The 27186-nt window shown below is 39.0% G+C and overlaps 2 protein-coding genes across 2 annotated transcripts in view; one reads left to right on the top strand and one right to left on the bottom strand.

Moving 5' to 3' along the window:
• LOC106008772 (trace amine-associated receptor 3-like) overlaps nucleotides 1–27186 on the top strand; it is an 84914-nt gene that overhangs the window by 33289 nt on the left and 24439 nt on the right. The window lies entirely within an intron of this gene.
• On the bottom strand, nucleotides 662–4485 carry LOC147823352 (uncharacterized). The gene has a single exon (XM_087193422.1). It carries the CDS (start codon nucleotides 4321–4323, stop codon nucleotides 3136–3138), a length of 1188 nt encoding a protein of 395 aa, XP_087049548.1. The 5' UTR covers nucleotides 4324–4485; the 3' UTR covers nucleotides 662–3135.

Raw genomic sequence — 27186 nt, 5'->3', positions numbered from 1 at the left:
AGCAGAATGAAACATAAAGGTTTTTGGCTTAGCTTGGTTTGTGACAGTTGGTCTATGTTTGTTAACAGACAATCTGTAATGTCTGGATATTTATATTACATATCAAGCAATGTTTAGAGTGTGAAGTCAGTTACACATTGACATTTTCTTACTGTATCAGTGAAATACATATTGTCAGGTCAGTTCTTGCCAGGAATTTCTCAACAAAATGGAGGGGTTTTTTTTCAATATTTCAATAAATATTGATATGCCCAGCCTGAAAAAAAAAAAGAGCAAGAGCATGAGATAAGATAAAAACTAATTAGAATGCAAGGCTGAAGTTTCAGATCTGAGCCTCCTCTCCCACTGAGAGAAAACTGTTATATTCCCATGGTGAGCCCTTGTACCTCGTTGTCTGGGTCAGGCTTGGCTTACATCTGCTGCCCTGCATAATTCTAGATTGTGTTCCTTTACATCCTCTGGCTTATGTGATAAATGACATTGTTGGCCTATGTGTATGTGTAAGATTTCCTCCTCTTCCACTGTAGCCACAGCTTTGATTGAGATGAAGGTGGCATGCCTGGAAGACAGTATAAGAAGTGGTTGCTATTTCAGAGTTCATAAATTGTACAAAACACTCAAAAAATTTTTATATTAAATGTTTTATTTAAGGTCTGTAAACATGAAAAAAGAAGAACATATACAGATTACATTGTGATGACCAAGGCAGAGTTCTACATGGCAAAATTAAAATAAAACAAATTTATACAGTAAATATACCAGCGCTGAACACAGTACTTGAAATTTAATCCAAGCTACATATGCATAAAATGATCTGACCACAGGGTTATGCAAAATAAATTTTTTAGAACCCCAGAATGCCAACCATTCTGACTATAAACTGACTTATTGCCCTAAAGAGTATTTTGAGACAATTTCTATGTGACATGAAAAGAACTGACATAACACTTAAATATTACAAAAATAGATGAAAACAAATTGTTAATGCAATTCTGTATAAAATATACAGTAAATCTTATTACTTAAATAATTTAAAAACAAAAGACCACCCTGAAAAATGGTTAAAACCTCACCAAAAAAATGCTCATCCTTTGGATATCATTGGCAGAAAACTGATAAGATTTTATTGAGGAGAACAAGGAAGATATCTAATGAAGTCATTCATTTAAAATTTGTTCAAAAATGTTCATAAAGTTCTAAATTTCTGCTTGTACCATCTTTACACACTTTCTACGATTTAACTGGAGGAAAAAAGAATATCTTGAAGAAAGTGTTTCTCAAAATCAGGTTCAAAAGCCCAAAAGAACTCTAATGTGGGCTCAGAAATAAACATGTTAAACATCCTGGGAGATTATTCTACACTCCGAAATGCCCCATGGCAAAGAGCAACACAAAGAGCAAAAAAGAGGAAAAAGAAATTTCTAAGCACTACTTTTAATAAAAACAGTTGAAGAACTCTGCCCCTAAAATAAATGTAACTGTGTATTTCATGTCCTATCCTACTAAATAGAAAAAAAAATTAACTAAGGAGATAGAACTATAATATATGTGTTTTCTGGAAAAAACTAAAAAGATACAAATATATGTGTTTTTATTCAGAATTGTTGTTATTTTTGGATTTCCCTGACGACTACTTACACTGAGCCCCAAAAGTACAGGTAATGTGGTTGGAGAGAAACTAGCTTAGGTAAGACATTCTACTTAAAAGACAAATTGTTTTCTGGTATCATAAGTAAAAAGAAAAACTATTAGGCATTATGTCTCACTCAACAAATGGAATGTGTATACAAGTGTGGCTAACAAGCAACTGTCTCGTTATTTAAATCAGTTCATAAAAATCAAATCTATGAACAAAAAATTCTATATTCTCTACTATAGACTATAAGAATCAAGTATTACATCTAAATATCACTTCAAAACAATAAATTAAAATTAGCTTCTAGACAATTCTGAAATGGTTAATTCTATGCAGGCTGGTAACAAGTGTTTCCAAGCATTACATGGCAACATAACCAAAATACCTAGTTGAAAAATGTGGATCAGACTCATTCTTTTTCATACATGGATAGAGGATTGATATACTCAAAACCTGCAAATTCACATCCATCAATCTCCCTCACGATGTCATTATCATCTGGGGTGAGGTGGACAGGTTCATTAGTAAACTGAGGATCAAAGTTGTCCAAACCGAATCCCTCAGAAATATTTGGTTTAAAGGGAGGTACAACCTGCTTTCGCTCCATCATGTCCCAGTCAACATTTCGAAAAAATGGATGCTCCTGAACATCAACAAAACCCCTTTGAGGATGACAACCCAATCATTCCTTTGGGTCCCTGTTTAAAAATCTCTCAAGGACACTTGCAGCTTCTTCAGACAGACAACGAGGTATGAAAATTTCCCTTTCCAAAATTACTTGCAAGAGATAATCGATTGAGTTTTCATAAGGGTTATCAAAGCTGTGACAAAGGTGAAATGGAGACTGTCCGGTCATCATCTGATACATCAGTATGCCAAGATTCCACCAGTCCACACTGAAACTGTAATCTTCCCCTCTTATCATTTCTGGAGCCATGAAATTAGGAGTGCCACAGAAACTGCTGGTCGTATCTCCTGGCTGTAAGCCTGCCTTACACATGCAATAGTCGGTGAGTTTAATGTGCCCTTCTGCGTCCAGTAATACATTTTCCAATTTCCAATTTCTGTAAAGTATCCCTCGCTGATGAAGATAGTTGAATGCTAAACTGATTTCTGCAGAGTAAAACCCGGCATGTTCTTCAGAAAGCATTATTTATTGTTGCATATGATACAGTAGATCTCCCCCATTGACATAGTCTAGAACAAGGAACAGCCTGCTTTCTGTCTGGAAGCAAGCATGTAGTCTGACAAGAAAAGGATGACTGGACGCCTGCTGTAAAACGTGCTTCTCTCTCTGTACCTGATCAGTGTTGACATCCTCTTTCTTCACTGCTTTCATGGCATACATACAATCTGATTTTTTCAGTTGGACTAACTACTTTCACATAACTTCCTCTGCCAATCACACGGAGCAAATCCAAGTCGTCAAGACCTAAAGCAGATGAAGCTTTGCCATGTTCCCCAGTGTTCCCTGCCTCATTCTCTTCATCAACTTATTCTCAAGCCTCGTGAGTTGAAAGGTTATGTGGGATCGCTGTGTGTGCAGGGTCTGGAGCCGTGGATGATGGATTGACTGGCACCATGGTCTCTGATGGTAAAGAATACTGCCCACATTCAATTGTGACAAGTTTGTGGCAGTTCTTGTGAACCAAGAGTTTGCAGTTGGTGCACTTATATACCTGGCGGCCAAGTCCCCCTACACGGTCTGTGCAGACAGCACAGGGAGCTCTCCTGCTGAAGCATTTGGCCTGAAAAGCATGGCCATTCACACAATACAGCTTTTTCCAGCAGCCTGCACCTCTGTGGTGGATGGATTTCTCTTCTCGTGGACAAGACACTTTAGGATGTTCTGCTATACAAGGTGACGCATGAATTAAGAGCTCAGAATCCTTCTTGAGCTCAGAAAGCCTAACGGCTTCTTCTAACTCCAATTGAGGTGCCACAGTATATGGATCTCCTTCCTCCTCTACCCAGTGTATGGTGAAAAGCTGTTTATTGTCCAAACACCACACATCTCGATCTTTATCACACAGGCCCTCAAAGGAGATGGAATTCCTTGTCATGGTGTCTCTTCCCAAAATCAGGGCTGATCGGGTAGAGGTGTGGGTGGTGGAGGTGCCTGGGAAGCACGGACCATAGATGGGTTGGCTGCCCAGGAAAACAGACAGGCAGGGCCCGGAGAATGAGTGCGGCCTGACTGCCTGCAGGGACCACACTGGCCGCAATCCTGCAAGGCTCTCTGTGAAGTTATTTCCAATAGCAGTGGCCAGGCCTGGGTGGATATACACCAGGCTTCTCAGTGTCTCTCGGGGGCCAGTGGCTGTGACTTCGGTCTCCCTCCCTGGACTTTGACTCTCTAGGTTTTTTGTGCCCAGGTCTGGGGAGACCTGCCCAGAGCTGCTGGATGTTTCTGGGCCTGGTGATACTTGCCCTGCACTCTTCCCAGTTTCTGTGCCATTGGTATTTGGTCCTAGGAGGACTTCATAGGGGTACCTTGATTGTGGTAGGTCACTGGTGCTCACTCCCGGGGAGACCTTCGCTGGGGTGACTGTGGCAGTCATGCGGCTGCACCAGTGTGGCCTGCAGGGTCTGGATGGAGTCAGCCATATTCTTAATCTTTCACAGATACTCTTTCTGCCTGGGGTCCTGAGGCTGCGGCCTTTCGAAGTGGAGAAGCAGCTCAGCATGTTCGCTGTTGACCATCTCCGGCCAAGTGAGCTCGGGAGATGGCTGTTACTAGATTGTGATGCCCGTTAGCAAGGGTTCTAAGTTCTATTTGGAGATGTTGCCAAGGAAGTGAGGTCACATCTTGGGTCACAACCAGAGTCTCCATGTGATAGAAAACCTTACAGCCCATTTTTCTGTGTGCTAAATAAATCAGTGACCACTTATTATTATTATCATTATTATTATTATCATTATTATTGCCAGTCTACAATTCTTTTGCTCAATTCAGATGAAAATTGTGAATTGGTAAAATGCAGTTCTGCAATAGCCCTGATGTCACAGGGCTATGCTGGATTATCCTGGATGCCAACAGTGGTCACTGCCACTGCCAGCTGTCACTGGCTGCCTCTGGCTTGTACTTGTGCTGGATGCTGTGGTCAACTCTGCCAGGCTCTGGCCTGTGGATCTCTTCAGAGTTAATAGCCTCTAGCACTCTGTCCAAACTACTCAGGATAAAAATCCTGAGTAGATTTACCACACCTTCCAAGCCCACACTACTTGAGAAGTAAATATATTTACAGGACAAGAGCAAGAGCAAGTCTTTATTTTTAACAGGACCTGTATCACAGCCCAGATTTACCATCCCAGAAGGAGTACCCCTAGACCAATGATGGCAAACCTTTTAAAGCTTTCAATAATAACAAATAGCTAGCTGCAGCATGTGTGCCACAGACTCACTACCACTGTCCTAGACTAACCCAAGAAGTGTGAGGAGTGAACTGCTTATATAGCAGCTCCAGGCCTGTGATGGCTTCCAGTGAGTCCAGGGCTCCAGGACAGCCACAGCTGTGTTGGCTGTCATTCATTGAGAGGCAACACGAGGTGTTTGATTGACAGCTGTCATGTCTTCACAAAAAGTGGCCAGGTTGAAACCAGAGACTCTTCAGGAGAGCTAGCTGTGTTTATCACAACTACTGGGGTTAGGGGAGGTTGGGGACGTATGGGCCTGTTCTTAGCCACATTAGGGTGATTTCCTGCTCTCAATGGTGGGAGCACTGTCTGGAAAGGCAGGAGTGGGGTAGGAGCACCAACATGACAGAAGCTGTACCTCCAGTCACAGCACCCTGGAGATCAGTGGTGAAGCAACCTCAGGGCGGCAGGAGGACATTGAGGCAAGAAGCAAGTTGTGCCAATCCATCCTTAGGGGGAAGAGTGAAGGAAAACGAGTGGGAGGGTATGATAGCCATTGACCAACTGCCCCCACCACCATCCCTGGGCTGACTTGGGAAAAAAGGGAGTCAGGTATTACTTGTCTGTCTCAGTATGTTACTTGAACAACAATATTTCATGTGCATTATCACATGTCGTTCTAATGACTCCCTCTATTGAGAATTCAAGCTCAGTAAAGGAGGGAACTAAAAGTATACTTAGTATTTTTTATAGGCATAAATAAACTATGGACTTTAAGCAGCTTGCAGGTTGTTAATGAACACCTGAATACCAGAGTGAATGGTAACCAGGACTCTGGCAGTAAAAAGTAGCCAAGAGGCTTTCAGCTCTGAAGCCCCTTACCACCTCACGGTAGCTGTCTATCCCCTTTCTTTCCCATCTTTCCCCCAAATGAATCATCCTTTGTTATACTAAAGAAAAGTAGCCAGGAAAAAGCACTCATGGAAAGAAAGGGGATGGGATGGTACAGAAGGTGCTCTAGGGAGGGACCAGGACAAATAAATATTCAGAGCCAAAATGCATACTCCCTAGGACCAGCTGACTGTAGAGATGCTGTTCTAGGGAGTGAGAATGGTGGAGAAAGAGAGAGAAATGAGAGACAGACAGAAAGACAGAGAGACAAAGACTCCAAATGGCAGCAAATAGATTTGAGGCAAAGGTATTTATTACCACTAGTTCACCCAGCTTCTCAAGCTCCTCCCTCTGTCTGTTGCAAATGACTGACCCCTTCCCACTGAGATTCAGGTGTCTCCTGACAGGTAGGATTTAAACACTAACAGGGGTTTCTTGAGAGGATAATAGAAAGACTTATTGCAAAAAGCATCTATAGAGTCCTTGGCTATATTAGGGCATGTTTTATTAATTCCCGTTTTGCTGAATGTCTGGCCCCAAGCTGGGATCAGCTCTCTTCCCACAGGGTTGAAACTGTAAGATGTAAGGTGAGAATTTAATGCCCCAAGCTCAGCAGAAGGGATGAGAGGGCCCTGCAGTGACAAGGAGAGTTGACCCTGTAAAAATGGAGTGAGCAGAAAAGCACTATCAGCAAGCAATGGCACTTCAAAGGGATGTCACCTCCTGCTCCATGACTTCTTCAGTCTTCTAATTTCCACCAGCCCATTGTTGAACCCCAATCCTTTGTCTAGGATAAGAGTATGGAGATAATTTAAAGTGTAGCTTCAAGGTGACTGATGTTTGTCTTTGTAAATATACTTATTACATGAATCCTTTTTTGAATTGAGGAGACCAAAATGTAGGGTAGCACTGTGTACTGTAGGCATGGAATGGGAGACCCAAGTGAATGACAAACCTGAGCATTTGAAGGGCCTTTGAGATTTTTTTAAATAATGAGAAATATTAACTTGAAAGAGTGTTGTAAGATTTCCTAGTGGCAGAGCCTTTTGATTGCTCAGAACTCTTCTATTAATATATTATGTAAGAATGCATTAATAATAGATGGTATATTGAACCCAAAAAGTCTGGCATAGCTCCCAGGTAGATTCATAAAATAATTTCCATGACTTACTTTGCCTGGGAAGAGTGCAACACATTATCACACATTTACTTGATGTTGGAGAGGTTGGCGCCAGTCCAACAACTGCACAGTGACCCTGTACTTGGCTCTTTACAGCTCCAAAGTCCTTGGCCCCTCCCACTTGGAGTGTGAGTTTCTGTGGGAAGGAGCTGGGAGCCTGATTATGTTCCTCAGAAAGAAGTCCAACGTCCCTGAACTCTTCCCAACAACCAAACATGGCATTCTCTCTGACAGCTGCAGAAATTCAGTTCCTAGGAAAAGAAATGAGTTGGGTTTCTGTTTTCCACATAAATGGTATAGGACAAATGCACAGAAGAAAATATGTGAGAACCAGTAGGGTATTCCCGGCTACATTATCCAGTGGCTGGATACTCCTGAGGCTGACCAGGGATACGGGGCTGAGCTTCAGAAGAACATATTTACCATCAGATACAGTGAATATATGAGAGAGGAGTTACACAATTACACAAAGGTAACCTGGGATTTGCTTCTGGCTCTAAATCCTGGATTCTGCAACATAGTGGGATTTGGTACCTATTTAGACTGTAACAGTCATCATGTCGTCTAAGGAGTCAGAATATATGTTGTTGAATCTTCTGAATATAAACTTATGTGTTAACTGAATGACATAAGGCAGGTCACTGAGGGCATAGAACTGTGACTGGAAATTTGCAAGTATTCTGGTCTGGGTATCAAAAACATGCAATAGTTTGGAACACATCCAGGAGGAAGGATCATGAGAATATTTGTATGAAGTTGCATTGTTGATGTGTGCCAGAAATGCTGCTAACAGCCCTCAGCTGCCAAGAGCAATTGAAGTGAAATGGACCTATTCAACAAGAAGCTCAAAACCTTAGTTGTGTTACAGAGTATTTTTGTCTGGTTACATGCATTATAAATTCCATGTGCAAATTTGTTTCTACAAATAGAATTTTATTTACATCTACATAGTTCTAAGTTACATAGTCACTGAAAAAGAAATGATCTAAGAAAGAAGAGAGTAAATCTATTAGGAACCTTACAAATAGCTAGACTAATACAGTGTCTCTAAGAAGCGATGAGCAGAGGCTCACTGTGGCAATAGAGAAAACCAACTCATTTATCTAGAGCTAAGTCTCAAGGGCTATTATGCACACAGCTATACATCTCTGGAATTGGAAGTCAGTTAACAAATTAGCTGGTAAAGACAGAATAGATGCACATTCTTTCAGTTCACAAGCTGATCAAAGAAGAGACCAGTTGCACCCTAAGTCATCTTTATGAGGCTAATTCATAGAGCAGTGGGCCCCAACCTATTTGGAACCAGGGACCAGTTTTGTGGAATATAATTTGTCCACAGATTGGGTGGAGCAGGGGTAGGGGGCTAGGTGGTGGTGGTAGTTGTTTTGGAATGATTCAATCACATTACATTCATTGTGCATTTTATTTCTATTGATATTACAATTATAATATATAATAAAATAATTGTACAACTCACCATAATGTAGAATCACTTGCCACTCACTGGTGAGTCTGCAAGCAGATGATTTATCATGGTGTCTCTGCAGTCAAACCTCTCTGCTAATGTTAGTCTGTATTTATAGCCACTCTGTAGTTGCAAACATCATCACCCCAGCTCCACCTCAGAACATCAGTCATTAAATTCTCATATGGAGCGCACAACCTAAAACCCTTGCATGTGCAGTTCATTGTAGGATTCACACTCCTAAGAGAATCCAGTGTTGCTGCTGATTTGACAGGAAGTGGCACTTCGGTGATGACAGAGATAGGGAGTGAGAGCAGCTGTAAATACAGATAAAACTTCACTTGCTGGCCTGCTGCTCACCTTCTGCTGTGCAGCCTGGATCCTAGGAAGGGCCCATTATGCAAAAGAAACAGAGTTGAAATTCCTAACGATGAAAAGCTCAGGCACATAGCACAGGAAGCATAGTTGTTGAATCCTCCACTAAAATATGTCAGTGTAAGAGAGAGCCCTTGTACCATGAAAAACAACCCACACCTTCTGCTGTCACTTCCTGGACCCTTGACCTTGTAAGGCCTTGCCAGAAGTCAAATGTAATGTGTCTCCAAGCAGCTCCAAGGAAGATCCAAGTATTACCACTGATTTTTATTTTGCTATTATCGGATAGTTCCATCTGTTACTGATCCTTGAGGGATGTAGATTTTTGTACATTTCATGCATTTTGGGGACATTGGCAGCACTGGGCATTTTCTTCTTCATGCCACTCTCCAGCAGGTTTTTGTTTGTTTGTTTGTTTCTTTCTTTCTTTCATTATGTTTTCCCCCCTCATTTCAATTCCTAGGCAGATTTCCTTTTCTTTGTATAAGGCAGATCATGCACAAAACATTGATCTGATTGCATCATAGATCCTTCCTGAAAAACTGAAAATCAATGACCTCATTCTGTACTCTACAGTAAATTTTTGGATAACCATAGCAAAAGGAATCAGTTGAGTATTTTTCAGGAAAAGAAGGTACAAAAGAGTGTTCTTCAGATTTTTCTCTTGCTATAATCCAGTCAGGTCATATTTTATTGGTATTTCTTACCAAAGCAGAAAGTGATAAGTATAGAAGTTATGGAAACATATTATGGCCAAATTGCTATTGTTCTAAAACACCAGTAACTCACACTGTGGAATACTACCTATGCTCCATTAAGATATGTCTTGGACTTTTGTCAGGAGAGGCTTTTACATGTGCATTCTAGAAAAAGGTTCAGCCACAAGCTCACTGGGAGAGCTATCTGAAGTGCAAGATATACTAATCACCAGCTATTTCCCAGAATTAACAAAATTATATCACAAATTTTACATCACCCTTGATCAATTGAATTCCAATGAATGCCTTGAGTTAAGGTATAAAGCACATTTGAAAGATTCTTTAATATTTAAGACACTTCCTGAGTGTACTTGCTCATCCTCTCTCTCTCTCTCTCTCTCTCTCTCTCTCTCTCTCTCTCTCTGCTGTGCAGACTGGTCTCTCCTTCCCTGTTTTCCTCCCTCTCTGTCTCTTAAACCCCATTATTTACCTTTAGCTTTTAAAATTTCAAATAAGAATATACACTGTCAGAGAGAAGTCAATAAAATGACCGACTACAGATACCGAATTCTTGCTCCTGCCACAAAAAAAGTAGCACAACAAAAAACAAGCAACTGCATTTTGGCCAAAAGGGATTCATTCAGAGTGCTGGAGTATAGCAAGGGAATGGTAGAGATCTGTGAAGCTCACAATCTCAGGATGGCCCCATAGAGAAAGAAGAGAAAGGAACAAAACACTTTCCGTCTGTCTCCCTGTCTCCCCAGTCATGATCAGCTTAACTCTAGGAGGGATTTCTCTATCCTGGGAAAAGAAAAGCAAGAGGCGCCTTGCAGCCCCCATTACCATTGTGGACACCTAGGACCTTTGTTACTAGAGAACCTTACAGTCCCCACAGGCCCTGAGCTCCATTCAGGATACTGCCTGGAGTCTGCACAGCCGCAAGGCTTCAGAGATGCAGCCCATGCATGTTGTGCCCCAAGCCCTACGGTGACCCATTGTGAAATAGGAACCACCCAGTGTGTACTGCTCCGGAGGCCAGTAGCCACTGCATTTCTCCATCCCGAGGCTCTGACATCATTGCAGCAGGCTCATACATGGGCTAGTGCACCATTCCCTAGCTGAACTGCTACAGGTCTCTACCTCCAAGGAGCAAGCTAGAAGGAGCTACCTAGAAGGTGTTCCATCTCCCCCATCCTAGTTGCTGCTATCTCCCATTCATCAGCAGCTACTTGGAGACAAGGGCCAGAACAGCAACAATGACCCCAGTGCCCAAATGCACATGGAGCCCTGCCCTGGAGGAGCAGGTACCTGGCACAAAGGATCTCTGTGCCCTCAGTGCCTGTACCAACCTAGTAAACTGTCCCCCAAAATTGAAGATTTGGCACAAGCAAGCAGATTCCCTCACTAGCATTCTGCCTCTTGTGTACCAGATGCTTCAGCCCAGAAGAGATGCCACACTTGACCTGGTAAAATAGCTTCACCTCCTTAATACCTGAACTAATTGAGTACCTCAGCCCAAGGCATTTTGGGCTTTGACCCAGGGGAGCAGCCATGGCTCTGGTACTGGAACCACACAGTGCTTAACTCCCCAGGAAAACCTAACATTGGCCAGTCTGCAACACTCAACCCTCTAGGGCAGCTGGTCTGTGGATCTGGACTAGTCTCCCAGAGTATGAGCTGCTATGATAACCTACCTCTCTAGGGAGTAAAGATACTACTGCACTTGTCCCCATCCTGAGAGGCCTAAACTGCAGCTGCATCACACCATTCTTGGCTCCTTGATGCCACTGCACAGTGAACCTGGACCATGAGTACATCCCACTACTCCATGGCCCAGATTCACCACTCCACAGAAACCTCTCTGGTACATTCCAAGTTGCCACTCTGCCCCGTTGAAAGCTGAACTGCAGCTGCGCCTTGCTTTCAGGGTCTGAGCACATAAAACACTCCTTCCTCCATAAACCATGCCAGCATATCAGTCTGACTCCTAGAATCAGGGTCACAATGGCCACCTTACTCCCTGAGTTGTGAGAGAATGCCTCAGAGGTACAGTCCTCAGCTTGACAGGAAAGCTGTATCCACCTGTGCCTCAGAGAGTAATGTGCACATAAGTCACATATTCTGCAGTAGTTCAACAAGACACTGAATGGAGAACCCCAGCTCCACTTTTACTCTGAGCACCTGTGGTTTGTAACACAACACCGTTGTGGTTGACTTAGTCCATGTCAGAGCCAAGAGGAATCCCTCAATAATGCCTTTTGACTATGCAGAAAGTGAGAGTATGAGAAACTTTGAAGTTCTCTTTACTGGAAATCCTAATAATTTACTTTCCATTACCAATACCACAAACTCACATGGCCTCAGCCAGCGAAGCACCTGCAGTCCCCACTGTTGTTGGTTACAGCAAAGAAGCTACGCAGGGACACCATTGTTATAAAAACCAAGGCAACATAATGTCATACTAAGAATCCAGTAACAGATCCCCCAAATTGAAATTTACACATTTCCTGAAAAGAAATTCAAAATGATGATCGTAAGGATATCATTAAAAAAAAAAACAAAAACCCAACCAGAAATCATGGAACTGAAGAATTCAATGAATATACACTTGAAAACATCAAGGACAGACAAGATCAATCAGACAAAAGAATTTCTGAACTTGAAGAGAGGTCAACAAATGAATGAAAAAGAGAGAAGAAAGACTACAGAAATTATGGGATACCATCAGGCAAAGAAATGCATTTGGTAGTTCCAGAGTCAGAAGAGACAGAGAAAAGCAGAGAAAGCTTATTTAAAGAAATACTCACGGAAAAGTTTCCAAATCTTAGGAAAGATATGGACATATGGATTCGTGACATTTAAATGTACCCTAACATACTCAACCCAAACAGTACCTCTCTAAGGCACAGTATACTTAAGCTGTCCAGAGTCAAAGACAAAGCTAGAATTTTTAAAGGAAAAAGAGAAAAGCAGGAAGCCATGTGTAGGTTACGCTGTTTAGACTTTGAGCATATTTCTGAGTAGTAAACCTTTCAGGTCAGGAGAAAGGGGACAATATATTCAAGAGTCTGAAAGAAAAAGAAAGAAAAAAACTTCCAGCCAATACTACTCTACCCAGCAAAACTAGCCTACAAAAATGGAGAAATAAAATCATTCCCAGAAAAGCAATGGCTGAAGTAATTCATCTCCACTAAGCTAATCTTATAATCAACATTTAAAGCCATTTTGGAAGCAAAATAGTGATAATCACTGTCATGAAAAACATATGAAGGTATTAAACTTATAGACAGATAAATTCATTATCGAACTCATGATACTCCATTAGTGTAATAATGGTGTGCAACTCTTTTCAATATTTTATATGAAAGTTAAAATTCAAAATACTAAAAGATAACCATAGCTATAATACATAATTAAGGAGCACACAGTATTCAAATATGAAATTTATGACAATAAAATATAAATTGTTGGGGGGGGAAAGATATTTCTGTGCAAGTAAATCTAGCTTAAAATAGTCTATGGTAACTGGGAATGTATCATATAATTCCTACTATGACCACAAAACAAAACATTTCAGCAGATGCACAAATGGGAAAGAGAAAGCAATAAAAGCTTAACACTATAGAAAATCCCCAAGTCATAAAAGTAGATGAAAAGAGAGGAAGAAAAAAATAAACAGTCTACAAAACAACCAGAAAACATCACCGAAATGGCAAGAGGAAGTCCCTGCCTATCAAAAATAGACTTCAGGGGCCGGGGATTTAGCTCAATGGTTTCACTGCCTGCTGCACAAGCGCAAGGACCCAAGTTCGATCCCCGGTACCAAAAAAACCAAAAACCACTTCATTGTAAATGGTTTAAACTCTCCAATCAAAAGACACTAGGTATCTGAAGACATTTTTAAATAGAAAGAAGATCTAGCTATATGCTTCCTACAAGAGATACATTATAGCATACAGACATACGCACGCTGAAAAGAAAGGGACAGAAGGATAGATAGATAGATAGATAGAGTAATAATAACAACCCAAAGAGAGAAGAGCTTGCTATACTTAATGTTAGATAAAACTTCATTTAAGAAATGAAGTCCATATAAGAGACAAAGTCATTACTTAAGATTAAGGGATTGATTGTCTGAGAGGGCATAACATATATATCTATCTCCAGGATCAGACTACCTAAACATATAAAGAAAATATTAATGGATAAAAAGCAAGAAATAGACAGCAATACAGTACTTGATTTAGCAGAGGAAGATCAACCAGATGGAAAATTAATAAGGAAATATTGGACTTGAACTACACTTTAGACCAAATGATCCTAATGTGCATATACAGAAGTTTCTGTCTGTGATGATTGAGTCATTGTGTCAACTTGAGAAGTTTGGTTAGGAAAAGCTTAGCTAAATCGGCTCAGCAATTCCACCCCCTAGCACATGTGGGGAACCCACCCTAGGCCAGCTCATAGCTTGGATGTTATAAAGGGGAAATGAGGAAGGATGCTGCTGCTTCTGTTCCTTTGGAGGAGCTCCTGTCTTCACCTTGGACGTCATCTCCTGGCTTCTGGGGCAGATCCTTCAGCTGCCAGGGCATACTCTTCAGCCTTCCATCACAGACCCATCAGCCTCCTGATATGGACTCCTACTGCAGTGAGCCCCAGAACTTCCACTGAATCCCTCAGACTCCAGTGTGTGACAGACCCTCTGCACTCTTCCCCATCCAACTCTGTGGGTGGCCACGGTAAGCCAATCTTTTAAATTTATATATATTTGTATATCTCATGTTCTATTTGTTTCTCCAGTAGAAAACTGACTGATACACCATCCAACAGCAAAAGATTACATATTCTTTTCTAGTACACATAGTACATTCTCCATAATAGACTATATATTAGGTAGGAAACAAGTTTTAACAAATCCAACAATATGGGAGTTATATCTTATATTGTTTCCAATAATAATGGTATGACACTAGAAATCAATAACAGAAGGAATCTTGGAAAATTCACAACTGTGGGAATTACACAGCGTGATCATGTATGTGTCAAATAAGAAATAAAAAGGGAAACTTAAAAATGTATTGAGACCAGCAACAATGGAAAAACAACATATTAAAATCTATGGGATACAGCAAAAGCAGTGTAAGAGGAAAGTTTATAGTAATAGATGTCTACTTTAAAAAAAATCTCAAAAGATCTAGTTTTATTCCTCAAAAAAGTAGAAAAGTAATAATAAACGCAGTGAGATGCAGAAAAAACATTTGCAAAGTGAGCACAAAAAAAGACATGATAAAGGTCAAAGCAGGGCCAAGGATATAGTTCAGTGGCACAGCACCTGCCCGGCAAGCAAGAGGCCCTGAGTTTGATACCTGGTAACCACCGCCCCCAAAAGATCAAAGCATAAACACATCAAATAGACAATAAGAAAAACCACAAAACCGAAAACCGAATAGGATGTTTAAAGCAATGAACAAAATCAACAAATCCCAGCTAAACCAGAGAGAGAGAGAGAGAGACAGAGAGACAGAGAATTTTCAAATCAATAAAATCAGAAATGAGAGTAGAGACATTACAACAGATGTCTCAGAAACAGAAAAATCATAATGGACTGTTATGAACTATTGTATGCAAAAAGTTTGGATAAGCTAGAGGAACAATTCTAAAAAATACAATCTACCAAATGTGTGTCACTAAAAAATAGAAATATTCTTCAGACCAATAACATAAATAAATTGAAAACCTTCTAAAAAAGAAAATTTCAGGACCAGATGGATTCATGGTTGAATTTTGCCAAACATTCACAGAATTATTACCAATACTTTTTAAGTACTTCCAAAAAATAGTGCTACAGTAAAATAGGTCCAAACACGTTTACATAGCCAGAACCACCTTGATCTGGGGCCAGGCAAATAATACTGCAAGAAGAAAAAGCAAAGCAAAGCAAAACCAAACAACACCCTGCAGGCCAATATCTTTTATGAACATTGATGCAAAAACCCTCAATAAAATACTAGCAATCCAAATTCAACACATCAACACTAATACATAGTGACAAATGGACTTTATTTCTAGCATTCAAGGGTGTTTTAACATCCATAAATAAATCAATGTGCTATGTCATAGTAACAGAATGAAAGATAAAAATGACATGATCTCAAATGATGCAGAAAAAGCATTTCACAAAGTTCAACTTCCTTTCTTGATTAAAAACACTTCACACTTTATGTATACAGGGAAAGGTTCTCAACAGAAACAAAGCCCATTCATGAAAAACCTACAGCTAACATCATACTTGATGGGAAATCACTGAAAGCTTTTCAAGTAAGATTGAGGGCAAGTCATGGAAGATCATTCTCACCATTTCAGTTCTTCACAGTAATGGAATCACTATCAAGACCAAACACATAAGAAAAATAAATAAAAGACATCCAAACAAGGAAGAAGTAACTATCTCTATTTAAAGATGAAACAGCCATACATGTAGGAAATCCCAAAGACTCCACAAAATCACTCTTAGAACCAATGAATAAATTTGGTAAAGTTACAGGATACAAAGCATACAAAATAAGGAGAATTTCTACACCAAATAATGATCTAGCTTAAAAGGAAATGAAGAAAATATCCCATCTACAATAGCATTAAAAACGAAATTTCTAGGAATAAATTAAATAAATTAAAGGTGAGAGATTTATACCCTGAAAACTGTATGTATCCCACATCATCTTGTCCTCTTCAACTCTACATAATAAAATGTATTTTTAAAACTTTAAATAAAATTTTTTAAAAGCAATATAGATGTTCTTAGGTCCAAGAAAATGTTAGATTTCAATATCCTATATCTGATAAGATCCAGTAAATCTCAGTAAATCATTAAATTTGTTAAATTCATGTGGCAGTTAGGGTGGAGTGTCAACTTGATCTGCTTTGGGACCCACCCAGGGCATTGGTGGAGCAACCTTCTAGGTGTGACTGGGTGGGTCCTGGAGGGTGGCCTTGATCTCTATTTTGGGGGATATATGTGTGGTCTTGTCTTTTCTGCTCTGGCACTGTTCCTCTGCTCTGCTTCTTGCTTGCCCTGGACTAAGCAGCATGGCTCCTCTACTCCCTTCCATCAGGAAGTTTCTATTTTGTAGCCTCCTGACCATATACCAAAAGCTCCTGAAGCTGTGAGCTAAATTAACCTTCTTTCTTTTAAGTAGTGAGTGCCAGGTATTGTGTCCAGCAACAGGAAAATCGACTAACACAGTTTCCAAACAATGGAAAACAGAAAGCCACATCCCATGTAGGGAGTGTTCCTGAGACAGGTTAGGTCAAGGGTTTTTTATCTATACTCTTCAAAGAGTATCTATTTCTTTACTAATATATGATATTGCAGGCTGGCATTAAATAAATATAAATGTTCATAATAGAAATTATTTTGTATATGATCCTTATAATTGGTAATTATGAAGAAAAACCATAAATATTTTACTCTCAGTCAGCCACCAGACCATAAAATTTGATCCATATTCTTTGCCATATACACTTAATATGAAAGAAAACATTGTCCTTAATTTGTTGGGAATATACAGTACAAACTCAGAGAATAACTCTTCATTAATGAAGTGGCTTCTGATTTTTTAAATATATATGTATATATATGTGTATATATACATATATATATAAAGGATATACATTCAAAATCAGGATCGCAAAATATTTTTTCTTCATTTTCGTAATGAGATATTAGTCATTAGACCCTAAAATATCTCTAACATGTATTCTAAAAAGTATAAAAGCAAAATATTCAGTGTAATTGCTTTACAATTCATAGGCCCTTAGATTTTTAGTAAATCTCTCTGCTTATCAAATTTTCCTAATTAATTTTACATTCAATAATAATTTTACCAACAGTGTTTGTGATAACAATGGAGAGATATAATCAGACACAAATGGGAGACTCCTGTAAACCTTTTTCTACAGTAGTCTCAAAATTGAAAAATCAAAGATATTAATGAAATACTGCAGATTATGAAACTAAAACATCAAATCAGGAAACAAATTACGATGAAGTAATTTGTTCTCTCAAAATTATGCCCAAATAAAGAGTCAGTGAGAAAGTCTGAAGTGATATCACCATCTTACATAAGGCTAAATATTTTTTTCAGTCTACAGACAATAGGTTTTGGGGAAGAAGGGAAAAATCAGCAGATCTCTCTGACTTTTCTAGAAACCAGATTAAATGGATTTTTATACTAGTTATACTCAGCTATTTCAGGTGCACAAAAGCTGCCTTATTGAATTGCTGATTAATACACAGAAACTAAATTAGGGCTATAATTTTAAAAGTCCTTTTTACATACTCACTTTCCTTTCCCTAACTCTGACCTGCCCTGTTGAGTCATGTGACACAGCCACGTGTCGCCAGACATGGGCTGTCACTCTCTGCTGGAGTTTCCATCGGAACAAGATTAGAGATGTGCCCTGTGCAAGTACGGGGAAGTTTCCAGCAGACATCGGGGATAACATCAATTGTTCACCAAAAGGTCTCACAGGGGCATTTTCACTGATAGTGTAGACTTTATTCATGTGTTTAAAGAAAAAAACAAGCTCCTTTTTCGGGTCAGTGTTATCTCTTTTGGCAAGGGGCTTCCTTTGCTGACCTCAGAACCTCCTAAAAAGTGCCTTCAGTATCTCATTATAACAAGTCAAAGCTGACGGATACAGAGACTTGGTGTGCTATTGAGGAGGTTGCTGAACCAGTAAGGTGGAAAGCTACAGTCATGGCTAGGATAAGACAAAAGGAAAAAGACAAATTTCTAATATCAATCATACCTGAAGTCAGAGCTATTCTTAGATTTGGGGGGGGTTATAAATGAAAAAATTCCTCTTCTTTATTTTAACTTTAAAGCCTAATTGGGTTGATTTTTCTGCCTTTTGCATGGGAATGAATGATAAATGATCCAATCACTAAGCTGATACATGCCAGAACCAGAGGTTAAACCCAGGTTTCCTATTCTAATCCCTTTTCAAAAGTATTTGGATTTGATTTAATCCTTACTTGCTTCTAAAGAACAAGAACAAAGCAGAATAAGATTTAGTTCCAGTAGGTGCCTTAGTGTAAGTTCCCAGAATCAGATCCCAACTTACAGATTTATGTGCAAGTAATTTATTAAAGACTTGTTACCAATGGTAACTGACAAGGGTTGGGGGAATAAAACATGAAAACAGAAGCCAGACAAGGGTGAAATTTCCAGGAAAGTTTTGGCTTCAACCTGATGCCCAGGATTGTTCTGGACTCTATCCTTTACAGGCTGCATCTGCTTCCAGGAATACTGCTGGCCTTCTGTTTGAGTCCTATACAGCCACTAACAAAAGGGCTGAGTGAACACACATCCTCAGGAATTACCTACTCTCTGCCTGTCCTGCAGGTGAGACACAACTCTCATAACACAAGAGCAATCCTTTGAAGATGAGCCATTAGAAGCAAAGTAATGACTGCATTTGCACACAAAATAAGTTGAAATAGTGTCTATTTTGGATGTATTCTGGCATGATCAACTTTTCTTGAGTGGGACATGGGACACTGAACATTAAAACTATAGAAAAGCTCTCACTAAAGTGATGTGAAATTGAAGTACAATTTGTTTCTTTGTCTTCATTAGTCAGGGGCAGAAACTTCCCCCAAGTCTGTGATTTTCGCACATTAAGAAAGAAAAAAATTTCAGGAAGCATTTTTCTATCCATAAATCCTTGCCCCTCCTCAACTTAATTGTAATTTAAACATGTTAACTTCATTAGCATGAATTTTCTCACAGGTATACCAGGGAAAATGACACAGCCTCTACTAATAAACTGTTCTAAAACTTAAATGAAAAAATGCATTATCACAATACCTAGTACTGAGCTATTTTCATACTGTTATGAGCTGAATGAATCATGCCCGCCTCCCAAACTCATATGATGAAATCCTAATGCTCGGTACCTCGGAAGGTGACTGTATTTGGAGATATGACCTTTAGAGCTGTGGGTAAGTTAAAATAAGTTTATGAGTGTGGGCCACAATATAGTCTGCCTGTGTCTTCACAAGAAAGTGTGTGGAACCCAAAAACAGCAGGGAAGAGTGGAATACACAGTGAAAAGACAGTGTGGGAGGACACAGTCACAGGGTGACAATTTTCAAACCAAGGGGAGAGGCTTGAGGGTGAACTAAATCTTCCCTGAATCTTAAACTTCTCAAATTCCACTATTTGGCAAAAATAAATTTCTCTTACTTAATAAACAGTCTCTATATTTTTTGTAAAATCCCTAGAATATTTTTTTCCCATTAAGTTTATTGGTACATTTTTGGTATAAAATACAGTTGCATTCATCATTGGGATCTTGTACCTTTATATGAGTATCTGGTTCTTATTTTTTTCCCCCTTCCCTTGCCCTCCCTTCACCCCCTCCACCCTTCCCTATTTGCAAAGACCTTGTTTCCATTTTTTTTCCTCTTCTCATATTTTTTCCTTTCCTTTTTTTCCCTTTCCCTACCCCTCACAATTCCCCTGCTCTTTTAGACCTTTTCTTCCTGTTACACAATATCAGTTATACATTTTTTTAAATTACAACATTAAGATCTAGGAGACATTACCACAGATTTTACAGAATTTAAAAGGATATAGAAAGCATATTACAAAAATCATTTTTGAAATAAATTTGACAACTTCTAAGAAGTACCTTGGAAGACAAATTAATGAAACTAGCTCTGGAGGAAATATAAAATTTGAATAGCACCTATTAAAAAAAGTATATTCCTAGCTTGAAAACCTACCTATATGACAACAGCAGGCTCCTAAACATTTTAACTGATAAATTATATCAAACAATTTAAGCAGAAAAAAGAAGGAACACTTCTCCCCTCATTTTAGGAACTCAACATTGTGCTAATCCTAAAACTGAATAAAGGTAATAGAAGAAAAAAGTATGAACATAGATAGAAATTTTTTTAACAAAACAAATTATTGGAAGTCAGATCTGGCAGGATGTAGAAAGTGGTTTTGTAATAGGGATGGCAGTGTTGGTTCAGCATTGGAAGATCCACCCCCAAAAGTCATCATTTAAACAGAGGAAAGGAAAAAGCCATATGATCCCATCACTAGTTGGAGAAAAAGTATTGGACTAAATTCTACAGCTGTTCATGGTAAAAGCTATCAGGAGACTAGAAGTAGAACAGAACCTTCTCAACAGATTAAAGACATGTACTCCATACTTCCAGTGAGAATGACTTATATAAATGGAGAAGATACAATCCTTTCTCTTTAAGGTGGGGAACAAGGGCAGATATGCTTACTCTTTATCTATCCATTAAACTTTGAAACCTAGTTCCCACCAAAATAGTCTGGCAATAAAATGACACAACTAGGATAGGATTGGCACAGCAGAAGCAAAATCTTTATATGTAGATGAAATGATCATCTACAGAGAAAATACTAAGAAATCTCTAGGAGCCCCTAGAACCTTGTACTTGAATTTAGCAGGATTAGAAAACACAAGGTATACATAAAAATTCAGGTCTGGGTATACTTGCTATAAATGAAGAATTGGATATTGAAATTTAAAAGTTAGGTAGGAGTACAAAGGGCTTAGAAAAGTTAAAAACAAAAACAGTGTTGGAAGACATTTAGTACCTTATTTTATGACTTCTTCTGAAGCTACAGTAATCAAGGCAGTGTTGGTGTAAGGAAAGACATATAGATCATTGGAATAAAACAGAGAATCTAGAAATAGAACCACACATATATGGTCCACCGAGGTTTGAAAGATTATTTAACATTAGCATTTTATAGAATACAAACTCGATTCAAGAGCCCAGGAAGAGAAAGTGTTTTCAGCAAACGTCACTAGAACAACTGGTATCTGTATATAAAAAATTCACCTCAACCCTTTTTTTCCATACATGAAAATAACTTGAAGGGATCTATGAACCTAAATAAGAAAACCTAAAAGTATAAAACTTTAAGAAGAAATTATAAGGGAAAATATTTATGAATTCAGGGTAGGCAAGAACTACCTAGGATACAAAAAACATGATTTATAAAAGAAAAAATTTGATAAATGAGATTTCATCAAAATTTAGAACTTTAAATGACATCATTAAAATGAAAAGTAGTCCTTAAACAGACCATATTTACAATACATATAACCTATGACCAGAATATATAAAGAATTCTTAGAGCTCATTAATAGACAACCCAATTAAAATGTAGACGTAAGAAGATGATAAATAGCCAGTATAGCACAAGGAATGGTGTGCAATTCTAGAATCAGAAAAATACTAATCAATACAGTAATAAGTTTGAATTATACACTCATTAGGGAGATGAAGTTAAAAGTTTTAAAAGCCTTGTCATGACTTTTTCTTTTTGTTGGATTCTCCCCCTTTGCGTTTAATTTGTCACACCCAATGGATTCATTCTGCTGGGTTTCCTGGGGTTGTGATCCTCATTGTCTTTTCCTAGGGTATTGTCTAAAATTTTTTTGGAGTGCCGGTTTGGTATTCATGAAGTTCCTGAGGTGCTCTTTGTCATGAAAGTATCTTATTTCTCCATCCATTTTGAAAAATAGTTTTGCAGGGTACATCAATCTGGGTTGGAGGCTGTTTTCCTTTAGGGCTTGAAATACATCACTCCAAGCTCTTCTTGCCTTGAGGGTTTGCATTGAGAAGTCTGCTGTGATTCTGATGGGCTTTCCTTTGTATGTGATTTGTTTCTTTTCTCTCACTGCTTGTAGAATTTTGTTCTTCTGTTGGATTTCTGGAATCCTATTATATGCCTATGTGTAGATTTTTTTTGATTAAGGCTAGCTGGAGTCCTATATGCCTCACTTATCTGTATGTCAAGTTGTTTTCCCCTCCTTGGGAAATTTTCTGCCATCACTTCTGTGAAGAGTTTTTTTATGTCATCTGCACTCTCTCCTGTTTCTTCATTGAGCCCAATCAGTCTTATGTTATTCTTCTTTGCATCGTCTAGCAGCTGCTGGATTGACTTCTCATGTTCCCTTACAATTTTAAAGCAATTTTTCTTTTCCTGGTCACTAATTGCAATCTTATCTTCTACATGTGAAATTCTGTCCTCACATTGGTTCATTCTGCTGTGCAGATTTTCGATGGAGTTTTTAATCTCTTGGAAATCTGTTTGTATCTGTTTTATGGATTCCATTTGTTTCCTATGTTGGGATTCCATCATGTTTCTCAGATCCTCTATTTTTTAATCTGTGTCCTCTCTAGATTTATTAATCATGTCTTGCACTATGAGCAAAATCTTTGCTGTTATCTGAGTAATTATTTCTGTTTTCATTTTTCCCAGATCCTCTTTTGTTGCCAGTTCAGAGAGTCCAGGTGGTTGAGTATCAGATTGTTCCATCTTGTTTCCTTTTGGGGTTGCTGTAGGTGATCCAGAAGTCTGTTTTTGAGACTTGTTTATGTGTCTTCTCATTTTCACGGGAGGGGGTGCTTCTGGTGCCCACGCAGCTCACCTTCTTTGCCCTAGGAGCTTGGGATGGCAGCAGGGGAGCTTCCTTCCGGGTGCTGGGACTGGCTGAGCTTCTCTCAAATCCCTAGAATATTATTATACAAACATTAAAACTATCTTGTCTTTAATTTCTCATTCCAGTTTCCATTCCTGGATATGTGCGAGTAGATGGCTATATTTCAACATAAAACGCTGTCTTCCACACAGTGTTTGGGGTTTAATGTGTTGAGCATTTCCCAAACTCTAGAACAGAATGGAATAGTTTTCCAGAAGGAAGAATTAAGTAGACTCATGTTGCATAATCCCTGACACTGTGTTATCAGCATGCAGGAAATTATTCTCAAGTCTATAGCTCAGAAACCACAGTTGTATCAGCATGAGTACCAGATGGAATAAAACTAGGTTCCGTTTTCAGACTATTAGGAAAAGATGTGGTGCAGTGAAGTTACATCTCCCTTTGGTCTCTTGTGTTAAATCTCAACTCAGCCACTCTATAAAAGCCACTTAGGAACACTAGGTACCTAATAAAATCTAAGCAACCTTTCCATACATATCTATGATTCTGAAAAACAAATCTATAAAGTCAGAGTCATAAATCTCCTTACAACTGCCCTCCAATGGGAAAAATTTTCCTAAATGATTTTCATTAAAATAGTAAGTTCAACAAATAGATTCAGAAATGCAATAAGGCTTTTCTAAATGGAAACAGAAAATTAAGTTAAAATAGTAGAACAGGAAAAAACAGAACAGTGTTCATTTTGAAATATTAATTAATGTTCTGGAAGCAAAAAGAATACCTTACAGTATGATCAAAATATCTTTCTAGATATTCTCCCATTTGAAATTCACAATAACAGGAAAAAAATCGAAAAGGTGAAAGTTCTAAAGATCATAGAATTTAAGCTCAGAGAATTAAATAAGGGTTTGGCTTGGATCAAAACAATATGTGAACCTAACAGAAAACATCAAATTTTACAGCAGTTCTAAACGTAGGCATCTGATGTAAATACTCAAATAAACATAAACTAGATTCAGGTTATTAACATCCTATCAATCATAAATGCTTGTTTAATGCACTGTTTAACAAAAGGTATTTGATAAAATTTTAAATCACATTTCTTATAATTCATTTATAATCAAATACAAGATGCCAAAGATAAGAATAGAAATAGTTTTCCTAAATTTGGGTCACTCTTTAGAATATGCAAAGACATATTTAGATCAAGAAGAGATCAGCTTTGTAATCTCTTAGAGGAATTAGAATAAGAAATTCTCCCAGCCATTCTTTTCCCTGTTATTTGGTCAGCCAGGTGAATTCAAAAATCTATGTGTATCCTTCAGGTTTCTTATCATTGAACATAAAACCTGACACCACAACTTCAAGAAGGAGAGGTTTAATTCTACTCATGGTTTCAAGAGATTCAATACATGGTTTATAGGGTTCCAAGTAGAAACATCATGAGAGAGGATATGGTAGAGCAAAGATGCTTAGTTTAAGGGGGCAAGAAGCAGAGCAGGGGAATACCAGAGAAGAAGGGGCAAAGATCAAATACTGTACCTAAGGTTATCTTCCATGACCCATCTAAACACTCCCAGAAATGTGCTCCACCAATCCCCTGAGTGGCTCCCAAGACATTCAAATTAACATAATCAAGCTTAACTGTCATAGCCAACCCTTTGTCAACTTTTCACCCAAGCACCTCTCCTCCAATGCGCACACCCAAACACATGTCCTTAAACCATAATTAATCTCCAATGAACACCAGCCTAACATGGCACAGTGCCTAGCATGCCTAACATGACACAGTGATCTTACATACAACTGAAAATGTAATAACCCTTTCTCCAAAGTCTGAAAAGTTCCAGCATTTTTCAAAAGTTCAAGTCCACGTCTCTTCTGAGACTGAAGGCAAACTATTACCTGTGAACTTCTGTAAAAATAAAAAACAATATAATTCCAAGGTCCAATGGCACAGGGTAAACATTCTTAATAGAAAATGGAAGAAGAGGCTGGGGATTTAGCTCAGTGGTTCGCCACCTGCTGCACAAGTGCAAGAACCCAAGTTCGATCCCCGGTACCTAAAAAAAATGGAAGAAGAATAGGTGGATAGAAAAGAATAGGACCAAAGCAAGACAAAAGCTGCCAAAGCATTAAAAAAAATTAAGTTGTCTTAGTTTGATTTATGCAAGGGATATTCAAATTTCCATTATAGTTCAGCCATTTGACTTTCGATGTATGTCATCATTTTACTCAGTAATCTCTTAATGCACAATGTCATGGTAATTCCATGTCTGTCTCTGTGCTCACTAAGATGTGCACCTACTGAGGGCCCAGAGCAGAAGATTCTGGTTCTCTTGTGCATCTTTGGTGCCAAGCATATGAATCCTTACTCAAGCATCTGGGTTCATATTCAAATAATAAATGATGTGATTTATTATATTTATCATAATATAAATATGGGTGTCTCAGAGGCTTCACCACAAAGAGTTCTGACAGCACATCTGTTGTGACTGTGGAGGACCTTATGCTGGATGTTGCCTCCAGACTTCTTTCCTTTGTGCGACATGGAAAGAATACTGGATTAGGTACTGGGTGGCCTGGGGCCTGGTCTTGGTGCTTTTACTGAACACTTGTGGGACATTGGTCATGATGTCTGGTTTTGGTACTACCCATATGCTGTAAAGTGATGGCCTTGAAGGGAAGGTTTTGAGATGCAATCTCTAGCATTGTATGGCTTTCTTTGCAAATTGGCAAACATTTTTCTGGATAAATAAATGGGTGATGATAGTATTAAATGGTCATGTCATTTGTAAAAACACACACTTATATTTTTAAATGGATTCTCCAGCAATAGAATCAGTAGAATTTCTAGTGATCAAAACTGGTGTCATCTTTTACTGGGGCTCGTAGGAGGAGGCCAAGAGACAAAAATCCAAATAAGTTTTTTGCTCCTATTTTCCATTAGCTTTCAAGGAACATGATAAGCAGCATTTCATAACAGTATCTCATGCTTGTTCAAGGGATGGGGTGTACCTTGATTTTGGAGCCAGGCTTCTTGGACACTCAGTTCAATTACTTAGTGTGTTTTAATTAAGGTAGGTGCTAATCACTCTGCAAAGGACCCACAAATGAGTAAGCTCTAATGAATAAACTACAGAATTCTCATTTCCCCTCACTTTTCTCATAGAGCTCCCTCCAAGGGCTTCTTCAGGTGGACAACCAACTCTACTCCTAGGGTGACTTAGACACCTATTTTGTGCTCCATCATTCCAATGTATGGCTTTTAGGGTCTCTGAATTTGTCAGCACCACATTGACGTAAGGGAGAGTGTATAGCTTATTGCTTATGAAAACTTGTTACTCATCAAGTCTGGCACACATCATTTATGCTTGTGTTTCATTGGCTAGAACTCAGAACATAGCCCCATGAAACTGCTAGGTACACTGGGAGGTGCGGTCTTGTGTGCCAAAGGAAGGGAAGAAATGCATGTGCTCAGCAGGTCTCCAGGCTGAGCTCGGTTAGCCTCTCTGACAACAAATCTGTGTTTCATACTCATCTTTGGAGCTTAACCCCTCTCCAAGGGAGACAACCCAGGTCCCATTCAGTCTCAGCATCTGATCCATGTCCGGACTCTAAGTAACTTACAGTCCTCTCCATTAGGCCTGGATCTGGCACTTCATGAGCTAGTGACCTCTGAGCCAAAAGTCAAAGTATCTGCCTGATCTTCCCACCTTAACCCAATGTAAATACAGTTTCAAGGAAAGAAAAACTGCAGTAGAAATTCCTCCAAAAGAAAGGAAGAGAAATCCTCAGCATTTGCTGTACACAAGCAGGCACCAAGGTTTTCACACAAGAGATGAGAAAAGTGTCTTGCTTGGCCCCGAATCTGCCCCAACCAGTTTCATGTGCATTTGCACCCATGTTCTGTTGCTAACAATTCTACAGACTGGTTAAGTTCTAAAGATAAGAGGTTTATTTTGGCTCATGGTTCTGGATGTACAAGGCCTGGTGAGTGCATCTTATGATGACAAGGTCCCAAGGTGACATGGGGCATCACATGGCCAAAGACAGGGAGTATGTGTGTGTGTTTTGT

This window comes from Heterocephalus glaber, unplaced genomic scaffold, assembly GCF_053883595.1.
Source record: "Heterocephalus glaber isolate CG9 unplaced genomic scaffold, H.glaber_assembly_v1.0 deba00001592, whole genome shotgun sequence".
Taxonomy (NCBI): domain Eukaryota; kingdom Metazoa; phylum Chordata; class Mammalia; order Rodentia; family Bathyergidae; genus Heterocephalus; species Heterocephalus glaber.
Note: the sequence above shows the minus strand (reverse complement) of the source record. Positions and strands in the feature narration are given on the sequence as shown.

What these genes read in the sequence shown, in the direction of transcription:
- LOC147823352 (XM_087193422.1), bottom strand. Translation starts at nt 4,323, where the DNA reads ATGCTGAGCTGCTTCTCCACTTCGAAAGGCCGCAGCCTCAGGACCCCA.